Source organism: Toxotes jaculatrix, chromosome 20, assembly GCF_017976425.1.
Source record: "Toxotes jaculatrix isolate fToxJac2 chromosome 20, fToxJac2.pri, whole genome shotgun sequence".
NCBI classification, from domain to species: domain Eukaryota; kingdom Metazoa; phylum Chordata; class Actinopteri; family Toxotidae; genus Toxotes; species Toxotes jaculatrix.
Genome location: NC_054413.1, coordinates 16194759 through 16207553, shown reverse-complemented (window position 1 = coordinate 16207553; position 12795 = coordinate 16194759). Strand labels below are relative to the sequence as shown.

Below are 12795 nucleotides of genomic sequence, written 5' to 3'. Positions count from 1 at the left end.
CTCTCCAGACCTCACATCCTGCCAGGCAAATAACACGGCTCTGCTATATGTGTGTGTGTGCGTGCATCTGTGCATGTTGTGTATTTACAGTATGTGTGACACAGTGCAAGAATGAGACAGAGAGAGAAAGAAACAAACAAGCTCATCTATTGGTCCAAAAACATAGTGTATAGTTCTCAAGGGGTTTATTTATTTATTGGCTAGAGGGAGAAATGATATCAGTGTTTGCACTTCAGTGTCAGTGTCCTCACTCTTCATCTTGTGTATGTGAGCATCAACTTACTTTCATTTTTGGTGATGCAGCTGTAGAGGGAATTCTGGAACGAGAAGAGAGAAACGTGTGGTGATACTGGCCGCTGCCATTCAGTTAACTCACTATTTTAACATAGTATAAAACAGTAAAATAGAATTAAAGTGACTGTATCAAAGACTATTGTGGGTGATGAGCAGTTAAAACCAAAGAGTGATTTTTCCTTCTCAGATTGTTTCATTTGAGGGATCTGCAAAATCTTGAAGAGGTGGAGGAAGACAGCAGATTTTGACAAAAGTCATAAAAATATAAACATCATTTTGCATAGCAGAAATGTCTGTGTGTGTGTGTTTTTTTTATCTTTAAATCCCTTCAGATTAATCTTGGGACCCCACCTGGGTTCCCCACCCCAAATCAGGATCCACCCTCTTTTCAATCAGTATTAATATTTAAAAAAAAAAAAAAAAAAGTCTGGTGGAAATATCCATAAATTTCCCCAATTTATGCTGGTTTTCAACAATATTGTTTACTTAAAGAAAACTTTAAATATGTAAAATAGACATTTATTGTTCACAGTAGTAGTGCTAGCAGTACATGTGAAATGAGTTTTAGAAGTACAGGTATCAGGAATAGTGGTAGTAATATATATTTTTTTATTTAGTTATGTAAGAATAAGACAATGTGGGTCTACACATAATTTTACTCTTTCATTCATTTTTTTTAAATAGTTACAGATACAAAATACAGTTAACAGAAGCAGATAACCTGCCACCACTGACTTGGTTTTACTTCTCTGAAACTCTTGTTCTTACCTCTGTGACTTTTTTGCATACTTTAGTTATGTCATTTTTAGATGATGCCTGTAAGGGAAACGGAAATAAAATCAAAGCAGGTAAACAATCTCATGAAAACAGAACAGAAAACATTGTTGGGGCTGAAAGCTGGACATACTCTTGTTTACGCTTTCTCACCTGTCTGCATTCTCTGCGACACTCAGCTGAGATCGCCAATTCGCAGCAGCCCAGCCCCACCCAGCCGTCTGACTTCCTGGATACTCCTGGAGAAAAACCAAACACCCCAGAATCAGCCATATGTGATGGGTATTTATTTTGTGGAGGTTAGCTTCTTTTTACTTTTTTAAAAGCTTGATGTTTGAGTCGTTCACTGCCAATATGGTGCATGGTGCCTGTATCGGTCAGGTAATTATTTATTTACAGAACCACGACCTAAAACCGTAACTGTATATATCAAACTGTGGAGTTTGTGTACCATTAAACCCAGACTACTGGGTTATATTTACAGTTCCAACAAGTTCCACTACATTTGACAAAAGTTGTGGAAAGATCTTCGGTGAAATGTAGGAACCATTAATTGTAGCCAGTGTGTTGAGGAGTAGTGGTTACACCAGCGGAGTAAATCCCTACTAAAAGCTACTGGAATGCAGTGAGCATCAGAGGATCGATGATATCTCACAGTCTGAGAGGATCTGAGGTAGACTGAACTTTAACAGGTTCAATCTTTCTCAGACTCCTGAGGCTGTCTGGACATCAGTGTTTAGTAAGTACAAAAAGGTAAGAAAAATAATACCTCCCAATCTGGAGGCAGTTAGGCTTCTGACAGGTAGATTTGTTCCAAGCTTCCAGAGCTTCGCTTGCTGCCATTTATTCTCATGCAACCAGATACACATGCTAGATAAAGCTCGTTTCATGTCATTACTGGAGTCAAGGTGTTTTCTTTTGATTTACTGTATGTGCATTCTGTTTAGTCACATAAATACGATGAGCACTCAGTCAAGAATGCACTGGAAAAACCTTCCAGATAAAGGTTTTCAGTCTGTCTCCATGTTGAATCGAGTCATTTTTTATCACCTTTACAAAGACAGGCTTAGGTTCTAACCCTGGAATAAATGTGAGAATGAGAAGTGTATGCTTAGGTGGACAGTTTTCATATGACTAGAAAAAAAACATCTAATAGAGTAGCGTCATTGAAGCTGCATGAATCTATGATTTGTTTTCTTTTTTCCTGCCACTCAGTAGAAGCCCACAGCAAGCTGAACTTCACAAGTTTGACCATTAGACAGCCTTATAAAGTTGTTATGGCTAACATGTTAGCAAACACTTTCCTAGCTTTCATTACACTAAAAACAGTAATGTTGCAGGCTCTTAAAAGAGAACTAAAAAAAAAAAAAAAGGCCTAAAAGGTTCTGTGGAGCTGGGGGGACCTGTGTAGTTGGTGAGCTGATTTCTCTGTGGGTTCATAACTATGACTAACACCTTTCACATTACACATTTTATGCATTGTTCATGTAAAAATGTTGATGGGAGTCTTTTTGATTAGGACAGGTGCCAAAGTCAAACATTTTAATATAAGCATTCTCCCTTACCTGGAAGTGTAGTGTTGATGCACATCCACAGTTCATTCTAAAAGAACAAAAAAAAAGAGAGAAAAGGATTAATGGCGAATGTCTGCTGAGGTTTAGTACAATATGTTCTTAGTAAAAAAATGTAAAAATTGTTCAGTTTTTAAGTAAATACCTCAGAGCTTGGGCATGTTATATAGTACTTGATATAATTACAGTAAAGGCTGTTTCCCCACAGTCAAACTGCACAAGATTTCTCAGTTAATTTACATCCTGCTGCTTCTCTAGAAGAAGAAGGTAAAGTTCTCCCATTGTTTACTGGAATCCAGAGGTGGACCAAAGTCACAAGTAAATCTCAAATCTTATGGATGAATTCCCAATTTAAGTATCAAGTCATAATCAACAAGTCCCAAGTAAACACTAATTCCTAAACTTTAAGTTTTGAAACAGGGTAAAGGTTATGGCAAATTAATATAGTACCTACTTATAAAAGCTTCTGTGACTTTCAAATTACAAAAAAACCAAACAAAACAATTAAAGGAAACATGACTTTCAAATTACAAAAAAAAAACAAAACAATTAAAGGAAACATGATCAGCTACTATTCCTGTGACGGGGAAGGTTGGGGTTAGATATAAAATCTGAATTGAGTTTTGAATCTTTTATTGCAGAGGTCTTCAACAGGGCGTCCGTGACCCCTAGGGGGTCCGCAGAGGTACTGCAGGGAGGTCGTGAAATTTTTGGTTGATTAGACAATTTTTTAATCTATTTTTAATCCCCCCCCCCCCCCCATTTTTTCCCACAAATTTAAATGTCATTAAAAACACGTTAACATGAATTGAACATATTAGCAAAAACACTGAAGACCCCTGCTTTATTGAATTAGTGTCATGATTTTACTGACTTTTACACCATATTTTTCACAAATTAACGGATCCCAATACTACAGCTGCAAATCAATTACATCCACATTAAATAGGGCACACATCGCAATGAGTGTTATTTTTAACATGAAATGTAAATACATATTGTTTAAAGTAAGTGCTAGTATATAGTTTCCATTGTTACACATATCAGGAATAGCCCACTGGCCCTCACCTCACAGCTCTGATGCTCTAACAGGTACAGAGACATCTGCAGGTCTCAGCTGTGTTTTGGGTGGTTATTCTATAGTGAAATACCTCAGGGTGAAGGTTTAACAGTCACAGATATTTCAGCCATCTGGTGAAGATTTAAAGATCCCACTCTTTGTAAATGTTGCTAATGAAGTTTTGGAGTTTCGGGATTTTATGCACAAGGAAAGAGGGCTTGATTTGGGCTTGCCGCTAACCATCAGCGAAGGTGCTTGGACAAGAAATTCCTAAATTTGGTCAGATGGTAGGAAGTCTGACTGGAGCTGTGGTGGACAAGGAAGTGACAGCCACTGTTGATGGCTCCTGGTAATTCAAGCTAACAAATTCCAAAACGTAATGCACCACTCTTAAAGCCCCAATCTTTTCTGAGACACAGTGTCCCTATGTCTGTCCATTTGAAACCCAACAGACAGACATACAAGAAGTGACACAGGAAAAACAACGAATGACAAAATTTATATTTTGAGAAGTCGTTTTTTGAAAAGACATTGATAGAGCATCAGATTTAGTTAATTTGTGATACTGGATTCTAAGAGCTTCTGCGTGGTCCTGGTGATGGTCTTTGCACTCCCATGTACATCCACAAACCTCTGCAATTATGTAATTGCATCAGGAATGCTGTCCAAATTTAAATCACTGCAGCCCACAGCTGCGTCATCATGTGCGCATCTACTTTTTGATAAATGGCTCATGGTTTGTATGAGTAGCATCTGGAATCAGCTGGTTGTCACACAGGACCATGTTCCTTGTCTAGGGAAAAGAATTTCAGCACTGCAATGCAAACAAAGATCCAGATGCAGAGTATCATGGGGCCAAACAGTTAGCATTGCACAAAGGAACAGGACGGTGCACCCATCCTTACAAAAAACAGTTGTACTGTTGGCACACTACTTCATAACAAAAAAATAAGATGTGTTTGAAATAAGATACATGTTTGATGTATGTACTACAGCTAAACTTTGAGATACTGATAACTGGGCTTATACTTGGACCACACTTCGAGACAGTATGCCTTTAGTTTACCTTTAAGCTCTTTTCAACCAAAAACTGCAGGGACTACGAACGAACGAGGAAATAAATACAGGAACTAAACTAAGATCTAGAAGTCTGTATCTGAAGAGCCCGGACGATGAGGCAAATTAGACAAAGGACAAACTAAAAAGAAAAAAAAAACAAAAACAGCAGCAGCATTTAAGATGTCATTTTTACAGTTTAATTATTTTTGTATTTTCTAAAACAGTACACCTTTGATGTACACACTCACGAAGTTTAACTCTACTTTAACTTTGATTAACATATGTCTGTGAAGGTTCTCAATCACCCACTTGTTCTGCCACAGGTCCAGTGGCCTATGTTTTAGCATTGCTAGCACTTCAATTAACATGTTTCAGAAAAGTATATATGCATATTTAGGGTTTGGGCCAGGGATAGGGGCGTATTATTTTCTGGGATGTGATGAGAAACCCTTGGGGCTCGGGTTAGGGGCAGACTAAGTGTCCGGTAATTCCTTGGCTTGGAAAAATAAAATAAAAAATCTGTCAGCCAAAGAACATACTAAACAACTGACTGAACAGTTGAAGAGAACAATCATTACATTCCTTGGATCAAAACAGTGTTGAAAAACAGGAAAACATATGAATCCTATGAAACTCCCATTGGTTTTGTGGTCAAATGTTGTGGGATTAATCATCACCAACAAGTTTGTCTGACTCTCTGCCTAAGGGACGGAGAGACACCGATAGGGACAGCAGCACAGACAGACACGGAAATGGTAGAGGGAAAAAGAAAATAAGCCTTCCATGCCGCTATGCTTTTGAAGGACAGTCATTTCTGTAAACTTAACACGTCACTGTTAACACTCCCCCCGTGTCTCTTGGCTGGGGAACAAAGGTTCCCGTCAGCGGGCGTCAGCATCATTTATGAGGCAGACTGAGAAGTAACAGTCTCTTTACATGAAGCATAAACGTGATTTGTGATGAAGCAGGGGCCAATAAGGCAGTAACATGCCAGGAAGAATAATGCTGCAGTTTAGACGAGCCAAAGCAGAAATCCTTCCAGTCTATCCAGAGAGCCAGAGCCTTTGTGCGTTCATCTGATAGATATTCTTATTTTATTTTTTTATTTTTTTATTTTCCTTTGTTTTAGGCCGATATGACTGTAAAATAAATTAGCTGACCAATAAAACACTGTTCCCCTCATAGTTTTGTTCTTGTCAGGGGAGAGGAGACCTGAGTTTTATCACCTCTCTGAAAAATACTTTGAATAAATATTAAATATAGGTGCATACTTTATATACTGCACACAGTGCATATTTAACGTCCCTTCTCAGCAACTGACCTGACACTTTTATTTTTTTCTGCACTTGAAAATTCATTCCTGATCTTGAAAACACTAACTCAACAAGAGCTTTTTTTTCTGGGGCTTTCAATTTTATCTTATGATCTTCCTCAAAGGATGGAATTTGCTCAATTAAGCTTAAGTATAGGGCGATAAAGGCAAAAAGATTGTGTACAGGAAGGCCCACACACCAGTATCTTAATGATGGCTTCCTCCACCCCCTTACAACATAAATGATCCGCTGGGCAGGAGCCTCCTGCACAGAGCACAACATCTTATCAGGGAGGACGAAGACAGATAGGGAATTAGTGGAAGGCCAGAGAAAGATCAAAGAGGATAATCAGTGAGTTCCATGCTCTTAACCGAGTTACAGTCAGCTTTCCTGAGTCTTAAATGTAATGTAAAGGAGAAACCTTGATCCATAAATGGAGGCAGGGAATTAGAGAAATCTGGTTTCTCCAGGTAGATTCTGACTTCCTGGTCATGAGATATGCAGGTTTTAAATCGCTTCTTTACAAGTACACATGTGCATGACAAAGACTTCACATGGGGAGAGTTACAGCAGAGCGGGTGGATGAGCGGAGAGATGAGCACCCCTGTAATTAAAATGATCCCATCCAAGGTCATCCAGGTCACCTGATTTTACCCATGTTTGGTGCCTGATGGTTGAAGTAAACAGCACTAGGTGATTGAGTAAGTTAAATTCAATGCCATTCTTTATTTTTCTTTTGTTGTCTTTTATGTTCTTCTCAGTGTGTTGAAATCTTACCTTAGCTATAAACTTAGCTATAAACCTGCTATCGTTCTTTAAAAGTTTTATGTCTTTAAGTATTTTTAAGTAATCATGATTAAAAAGTAAATGCCTCTTACAGAATGGAAATTCACTAGGTGTGACAAATAATGGCCAGAGAAGTGTTTTTGCAGAACATTATGATGATACAGTGAATTTATGTGAAATTTTGTCACAATTAGCACATTCATTCTTCACTTATGGCCATGTGCACTGCATACAGTGTTTTTTTTGCATCAGTCCAGCTAAATAAGAACAGGACACATGATCAAATGGCAGAAAACATTTTAGGCTGCCTAAGTCTAATTACTGGTGTGGTTCTAATAGACTGTTGGAGAGAGACGAGACAAGCACCAAACCAGCCTCTCTGCTTTGTAATTAGCTATGGTGGGAGGAAGGACTGAGTGTGTGTGTGTGTGTGTGTGTGTGTGTGTGTGTGTGTGTGTGTGTGTGTGTGTGTGTGTGTGTGTGTGTGTGTGCGTGTGTGCGTGTGGCTTAACCAGGTGCTACAGTATTCTGGTAACCATAACCACCAACCCACTTCCCGTATAAGTCTAATGAGAGAGTTGATACAAATTTTGTCTTAACACTGACCGACAGTTAACCATCAGCAGCACAGCAAGAAATCAGAACACTACATGCACCCAAAGTACAGAGAAAATTACCATAAATGTTTTACTTGTGTCTGTTACACACAGTTTTTTTTTGTGACCTTTAGATTCTGAGAATTAAGGATATTTTCATTAACTATTGCTTTTTTTTTCTGATCAATCACTTGTTTTATGTTTCTGTCAATAACAGAGATAAATTTAAGAGATAATCCAAATGAAGCATATGTTGCTTGTTTTGTATAACCACCAGTCCCAAAACATATCAGCATTTCCCATACATATGCTTTACTTGGCCAGCCATATAGTTTCAACTTAGGTAAATCTTAACTTAGAACACCTTATTTTACTCTTTTCAAACGAACCAATTTTTGGACACACGTCTGTCAGAGTTGCATGTGCTGCAGTAACTAGAGGCTTCTCTGTGCACAGCCTCCATCCACCGATAGCCTGCATGTGAGGCATTAAGGAAACACTGGGAAGTTGTAGATACAGAAAATAACCTGTGTTAAACTCTGTCCCTCTAAACTGCATGAGTCTCTGCGTGCACTTTGGTCTCACACCGTTCCACCCAACATCCCCACATGTAAATTCTCAACCTGTGGGAAACACTGCCTATTCAATGTGCAACGTCATTCGACAGCAAAATAAGAGTGTAGCCAAAAAACAGTAACTTTCTTAATAATAAACCAATACAACGGCACAAAAACACCAGAATTAATGCCTTAATACAAAATCAATTATTCAGCACATCTAAGATTCATCCATTTGATGCAATACAAGGCAAGAAGATATGATGCAATACCACGAAACTGAGTTCTAAACCAGGCTGTTTCATCTCACGGCATCCATTTGAATTGGTGATAATGATTACACCCCAAATGGGTAAAGAGGGAACATGTTCATGAATGCATACAGACAGTGAACTCACCATAGACTCTGGACAGTAACTGGGTAACCTCTGGAGGAGATGCTTCAGACGAGACTCACTCTTTATAGTGGCGAGCTGCAGGACAGGGGGCAAAATACAGAATTAATATAAAATATTTTCAATCCATATACTGTAAGTGTGCGCGTGAATGATTTCAGAATGAAAGAAAGGAACAGTTTCGGGGTAATTTTTCTGCAGTTGAAAGGGTTTGCTGGATCTCAGAGGGATCAAAAGGGCAACTTGCATCAAAAGGCACAACCTGTCTTCTCAGAGTTCACAACTCAGTTCTGAACACACAGATATCACAAACACACTCCTGGAATTGAAAAAAATGAATTTCCATGGTGCAGATTGTCCATAAAGAAAAGAAATACTAACTTTACAAATATGGTCAGGCTAACTGTGCTTGCTGTCTCCATGGCAACATTATACTTCTCAGTTACCTTACTCAAAACCCGATTGATTGAAAATTCAAGTATTTTTACTACAGATCTGATCCACACCTACAGATCTGATTAGGTTCAATTATCCAGCAGATCTTTGTGTTTCTTGCTGATATCACTTTGTACTTTTAATTCACAGTGGGGAAAAAAAACGTCTCCAGAACCCAGACCCTCCCAATTCTAAACTATTATCGAACCATTGATACTGATCAGCATCAGCAGACATTAGAACACTATGTTCACTTTGATTCATGAGAATAAAAATGTGATTCATGCACCTTTTAGCCTCATATTAACTTGTTTTCAACACAGAGGAATGTGCTCAGGCCATGGGAAAGTGTTGGATAATGCAGTCAGTCCCAACACTTCTGAGATATGCTCACTCAGACATCAATGAGACATCCACAAGTCTGTGGTATGTAACCCCACACACACACACTTAGCCACAACACATCCAAGCGTTGTGTGAAGCTACAGGCCGAGAGCCTGGGAGAATGTAGACACTGCCAACGGTCTCTGGCTGAAGTGTGAAGTCATGAAACCAAGTGAGCGAGATTTACAGCTTCGCACACTCAGAATGATGGGAGGACTAGTTGTTTTTGTAGATCATCTCTTTCCTTCCGCAGCTATTAGACATCGCAGTGGCATTCTGAAAATTAATAGGCATAATAATATCAAAGACGCTTGATGATCTGCAGCGTCATGACTTTTGAGTTTCATTGAGGAATGTGGACAGAGACTCTGTCAAACAATAAACAAACATTGATTTTTGTGAGCTGTAGCTCTGGGAGCTAGGAAATTCTTCAGCTTGCTCACTAGCCACTGCCCTCCAGTTTAAGTGTGGCGTTTGGTGAGGGCCAGAGGTTTTCAAAGTGTAAGGCATGGGAAAGTTGAAGGGGGGGGCACGAAGGGAGAGATGTGAGGCAAAGATAGAGCGTGAGGTACTCTAAAAACAAAGGCAAGTAGTGTAGTTGCTGCTGATTAAGCCCTCGTATAAACACAGTCAGTGCTGAGCTGCAGCGGTGTAGATCATACAGCACAAAGACTTTAAAACCCTTAGCAGCTGATTGCTTACACTTTCTCTGGATATCACTATCTCTGATGTCCATTGTGAAAAAACTGAGCTTAAAAACTGAGCATGTAGCAAATTAAGAGACAGATATTTTTGTCAGGAGTGGATGGAGACCAAACCAGAGCTAAAAGCGGAGAGAAAATTTGTCAGAGCAACAAATGAATGCTGATGTTGCTCAGTACCTGTTGGCTATATAAATAACAATGTAAATGTTGTGTTTACAGAGGCAAAAGTTATTGCAGGTTATATTTTATCTCATTATCCTATGGTGCGTATATATTACTTTCATAATGTTGGAAAGTTATATTTCAATTTCACACTTTTGTACTTAATGTTCTCTTTGTTGATGTTGTACATCTTTCACTTGAGAAAGAAGGAGAGGTGAGTACGTTTCATTTCAGCAACTGTAGCATTCAGTTCTGTTAGTACACATTTGGAACTTATTCTCCTCCTTTAGGCCAGGCTGCAGAGGCTCATAATGTGGCTGTAATCAGGTGTTCTTGGACTGCTCTTTGTTGGAGAAAACAAAATCTGAGGAGTTCGAGGCAGATTGATCAGCTCCTCTTCCATATGCCACTGAACCGACAGAAGAACACAACACCAAGCGAAGCGACAATGATTTGCTGGCAGATAATCAAAAAAGAAATCTCACAGATGCAACAAAAGACCAACTCTGCAAACCAATGAGCCAAGCGGGCCATTTGTAAGACCGTCTGTCTGTCTGTTTGTATGAAACGTGAATAAGTGCTGGCTGGCAGACTGATGGGCTCTTTCTCCAGTTTCTGGGCCCATCAAACACTGCACCGCCTAAGAAAAACGGTTCAGTACAGCAATGGCTTCCAATCATGTGCCACCAAGACTTGAGAGTCAGCAAGTTTTTGCTCCGACAAAAGTCGGAAAACAGTTAATTCCACTGATTCCTCATGTAAGTTTAAAGGTTTGCCAGTCAGTTTGTAGGCTGTAAAAAAAAACCTTTTTGGAAATGTTCTATATACTGTAGCATCATTTACAAATAGATCTTCATAGAACTTAAAAGATTCTGCTGAAAGAGTCCATTTCTGATTCTTTTTCATAGTTTTGACCATGGTTCTTAACAGTTTTCCACAAGTTAACCACACAGATTTAGGGATTAAATGATATCTGGTAACTCAGGCCATATGAGTCACCAGAAAACCAGAGTTATTTGGAATGTTTAAGAGAATGGAATGGATAGAATGGATAATTAGCTTTTTTTTTGCCCCATAAATCAAAGCAGCAGAACTTGAGATATCATCTTTTTTCTATTTGATATATTCCTCTTACTTGTCAAAGCCTGATGCTACCCACAATGCAACTCTATCACTAGCAATTCAGTCAGGTGAATGGAGTATGCTAGCAGCTACTAGTAATGTAGCCTGGAGCCTCTAGCCTCAAGCAGAGAAGGGGAACGGTCTGCAGGGGCCTGGTAAGATCAATTCTTTCTAACTCCACACCTTGTAGCCTTTAGACTCAACCAACACGAACACAGCTCATTCTAGGGACAAAGAAAACTTTATACAACTTTTTTTTTTCCGGATTTGCAGTGAGAAATACTTTAATGTTTAAAATCAGTGGAGTTTCCCCTTAAGGCGTGATCAGATTATGTAGATCATTTCAAATTTTCATTTCATTGACCAGAGGCTGAAATCTGTGATATTCAACTTTACTTGCTTTTATTCTCTCTTTACATAAAAGGTACCAGGCAGGAAGTGTCAAAAGAGCTTGAAGCCACATTGCCATCTTTACTCTGATTCATTAATTTATTACAATAAAGTACAAAAAACATTCTTTGAGCCTTTATTGTTCTATATATAACCACCAGAACCTTTGAAGAACCGCTCATTTTCTGGGTGTAACCAGGCACAAGGCAGCTGCCATTAGAGCTAAAACTGTCCTAGTGATTACAACGTATGCGTGACACCCACCCCTACACCCTGACACCAGAACACACGCACCCACACACTCAAGACCTCAACCACAACCTCTGAGGGGTGTTTTGAGGCCGTTACACTTCTAAAAGGCCATTATCTTTCTTTGTCCATCTTTTTCACCTTCATCGCTCTCTTTTTCTTTCTTTTTTCCCAAACTTTCTTTCTTTGGAGATGTCCTTCCCGTTTCTCCACTACTTTTCGTCCATCTACATTTGTCATTTAATGTCCTTTTTCTATCCAAGTCCTGTCTTTCTTTGGCTAACAAAATGATGATGTCAACCACTAAGAGCACAATAAGTTCTGTCCAACCTCCCTCTTCAATGACCCCCCACCCCCCACTTCTTCTTTCACATCTTCTTTATGTCTCTTTTGCTGTAAAGAAGGACATGAGGGCTTCAGAGAGAGAGAGAGAGATTGAAAGAGAGAGAGAGAGAGAGAGAGAGAGAGAGAGAGAGAGAGAGAGAGAGAGAGAGAGAGCGTCACCTGCTCCCAATTGAAAAAGGGTGAGGCAGAACTTTTATTCTGCACTTCAAAGAGCCAAGAAACAAAAAAAACTTTACACCACTCCCCTTCAAAAACCTCTTTTTAGGGGCCGACTATAATGGTCTGAGGAGTGGGTTTGTGTGTGTGTGTGTGTGTCTGTGTGTGTGTGTGTGTGTGTGTGTGTGTCTGTGTGTATGTGTGTGTATGTGTGTGCGTGCGTGTGTGTGTGTGTGCGCGTGTGTGTGTGTGTGTTTTCATACCTGGTCACAAGCTTCTTTACAAGATGAGAAATCGGCAGCATGGTGGCAACAGGCAGGATCTGCAGACAAATAAACAGTTAGTGTTAGAGTGTCATCATTTGTAGAGCTGAAACTGTACAGTTTGTCCTGAGGATGGTGATAGAGATAAGGTCATGGAGTGTCCGAAGTGGTTCCTCCTCT

The 12795-nt window shown here is 39.4% G+C and overlaps 1 protein-coding gene across 1 annotated transcript in view; it reads right to left on the bottom strand.

Moving 5' to 3' along the window:
• Positions 1–12795, bottom strand: part of reck (reversion-inducing-cysteine-rich protein with kazal motifs) — a 70936-nt gene that overhangs the window by 39172 nt on the left and 18969 nt on the right. The window contains exons 2-7 of the mRNA XM_041065827.1: positions 12616–12674; positions 8409–8483; positions 2634–2670; positions 1222–1307; positions 1063–1110; positions 284–317 (exon numbers count right to left, since the gene is read on the bottom strand). Of these exons, the coding sequence (XP_040921761.1) occupies positions 284–317; positions 1063–1110; positions 1222–1307; positions 2634–2670; positions 8409–8483; positions 12616–12674 (339 nt within the window). The remainder of the gene's footprint in view (positions 1–283; positions 318–1062; positions 1111–1221; positions 1308–2633; positions 2671–8408; positions 8484–12615; positions 12675–12795) is intronic.